The sequence below is a fragment of the Citrus clementina genome, unplaced genomic scaffold, assembly GCF_000493195.1.
Source record: "Citrus clementina cultivar Clemenules unplaced genomic scaffold, Citrus_clementina_v1.0 scaffold_7, whole genome shotgun sequence".
In the NCBI taxonomy this organism is placed as follows: Eukaryota; Viridiplantae; Streptophyta; class Magnoliopsida; order Sapindales; family Rutaceae; genus Citrus; species Citrus x clementina.
Window position 1 is genome coordinate 3,673,757 of NW_006262075.1, and position 2,363 is coordinate 3,676,119.

General features: G+C 41.8%; 1 protein-coding gene across 1 annotated transcript; it reads left to right on the plus strand.

Annotated features, from left to right (window-relative positions):
* Window positions 1-390: 390 nt before the first annotated feature.
* LOC18035791 (transcription factor MYB44) lies at window positions 391-1,999 on the plus strand. The gene has a single exon (XM_006425925.2). The coding sequence runs from the start codon at window positions 527-529 to the stop codon at window positions 1,478-1,480; it is 954 nt and encodes a 317-aa protein (XP_006425988.1). The 5' UTR covers window positions 391-526; the 3' UTR covers window positions 1,481-1,999.
* The last annotated feature ends 364 nt before the right edge of the window (window positions 2,000-2,363 follow it).

Genomic DNA, 2,363 nt, shown 5'->3' on the forward strand with positions numbered 1-2,363 from the left:
ACCAGATATCTGCCATGATACAAAAAAACAAGTAGTCTTCTTCTATAGCATTAACAGTCGCTCTCCAATTGAAATTTGAAGTAAAATTCAAATTGATAAGGAGAGCCGCTCCATGCAATGAACACACTTGAGAGGAAAGAAAGTGGAATGGACGCTCCTTGACGGGAGAGTTACAAAAAAAAAAAAAAAAGGGCGGATTGATTTTAAGGGAGAGCGACTCATGTAAATCAGTGCAACTGAACTTCGACGCGTGTCCTCGCCAGCTGTATCCCAAACCCCAAAGCAAACAACCGTTTACCTCGATTAACCGGTGCCTATAACGATTTGTAATCCCAATTACCACCGGCTCTCCCAGTTACCTTTGTCTTTCCTTTAAATATCTCCTCAGCTTAGCCCTCTGGACATTAGTCTTTCCTCTGGGGCTAAAAAAGAAAAAAGAACCACCTCTCTCGAAGCTAAAAACTGAAATTCTCTTGCATGATCAACACCCATTCATTGAAGTTAAATTATTTTTAATTGTTCATTAATGGCGTTTAATAGAAGAGAAGTGGATCGGATCAAAGGTCCATGGAGCCCCGAAGAAGACGAAGCCTTACAGCAGCTGGTTCAAAAACACGGCCCAAGAAATTGGTCTCTAATCAGCAAATCAATTCCCGGAAGATCGGGAAAGTCTTGCCGGCTACGGTGGTGCAACCAGCTGTCACCTCAAGTCGAGCACCGAGCGTTCACGCCCGAAGAAGACGAGATGATCATACGAGCCCACGCTCGGTTTGGCAACAAGTGGGCCACCATCGCGCGCCTTCTCAACGGCCGAACCGATAACGCGATTAAGAATCACTGGAACTCGACCTTAAAACGTAAGTGCTCTTCGATGTTGACAGAGAACGGTATTTTTTTGAATTGTAATGGATACGATGCGGATTTTGGGAATAGTATTCAGCAACAGCCGTTGAAATTGAAAAGATCGGTGAGTGCGGGATCGAGTGTGCCCGTGACCACGGGACTTTATATGAGCCCCGGTAGTCCATCGGGATCCGACGTCAGCGATTCAAGCGTGCCGGGTTTGTCATCGAATTACAATATATACAAACCCGTGGCGAGATCTGGCGGTATCAATGTGGACGTGAATGTGGTGCCCGAGCCGGAAACGACGTCGTCGTCTAATGACCCTCCTACTTCATTGAGTCTGTCCCTTCCTGGTGTGGATTCCTCCTCAGAAGTTTCAAACAAAGTGAGTGAGTCAACTCAGGCAGTGAACGCAAAAGCTTCGGTGCCGGCTCCAGTAAGTAGTGACAGTGGGTCGAAGGGATTAGTGGGGTTTAGTAAAGAGTTTATGGCTGTGATGCAGGAGATGATAAAGCAGGAAGTGAGGACGTACATGGCGGCGCTTGAGCAGCAGAGAGGTGGCGCGTGTTATAACGGTAGTGGTGGGGGCGGTGATGGGGTTTTAAGGAATGTTGCCATGCAAAGGACTGGTTAGTGAGTAAAAAAAAAAAAAAAATCACGAGAGATGAGATGACAAATAGAACTTGAAAAGAGAGAGTGAAAAGAAAAAAAAAACTAGGCTTGTGTTTTATCTCTCTTGTTTAGGGGAAATAATTTCGATGAGTGTACAGACTAGACTACAAGGAGGGAGGAGGGATGGGCAATGAATGAAAGAATGGAGAAACTGGGAGAGGGATTTTCTATCAATCAATGGCCTGTTGGTTAGATTTAGTGGACAAAACTATCTGCTAAAATAAATAAATAAATAAATATATATATATATAATTATAAGAAGGGAAAAAAAATCTTAGAAATGTTAGTGAAGTTGTCTTATTTACCGATGTTGTCAGTTTTTATGGTTAAATGTTTTTCAAGTTCGAATTTCATCTGGAAAATATGTAAAGAGGGAGCAAGGGTTTCCAAATCAGGGACCTTAATTATAATGGAGTAACTAAATTTTCAGTTCTCTTTTATTTGTGAGCTTAATGATGCAAATACTGATCCGTTTTTCTGACGATATGTACCTTCTTTTTTATGTTGCCCTTTCAATGATCTGAAACGGTTTGGTGTTATGTATACTACTGGTGGTTATAGATTGAACAAAAGGAAGATTCATATTGGTCAAAGTTTCAGATAATTATTTGAGTTTCACTTAAAAAATAGACAGCTAGGTAGAAGATGACTCTGTCAAACAGTCTTATAGAAGGCAGTTGGTAGTTGAAATTAAACATTAAAGATAGTTCGGTGTTAGTTGGTATGGTTGGGGTATGTAGCGGTTTACGGTTATTAGAGGAATCCATTTGGTAACGGTGATGGTTTATGTTTCACCATTGATGAATCTCAGCGGCTCAGCGCAAGCAGATATGTTCAAATTTAAA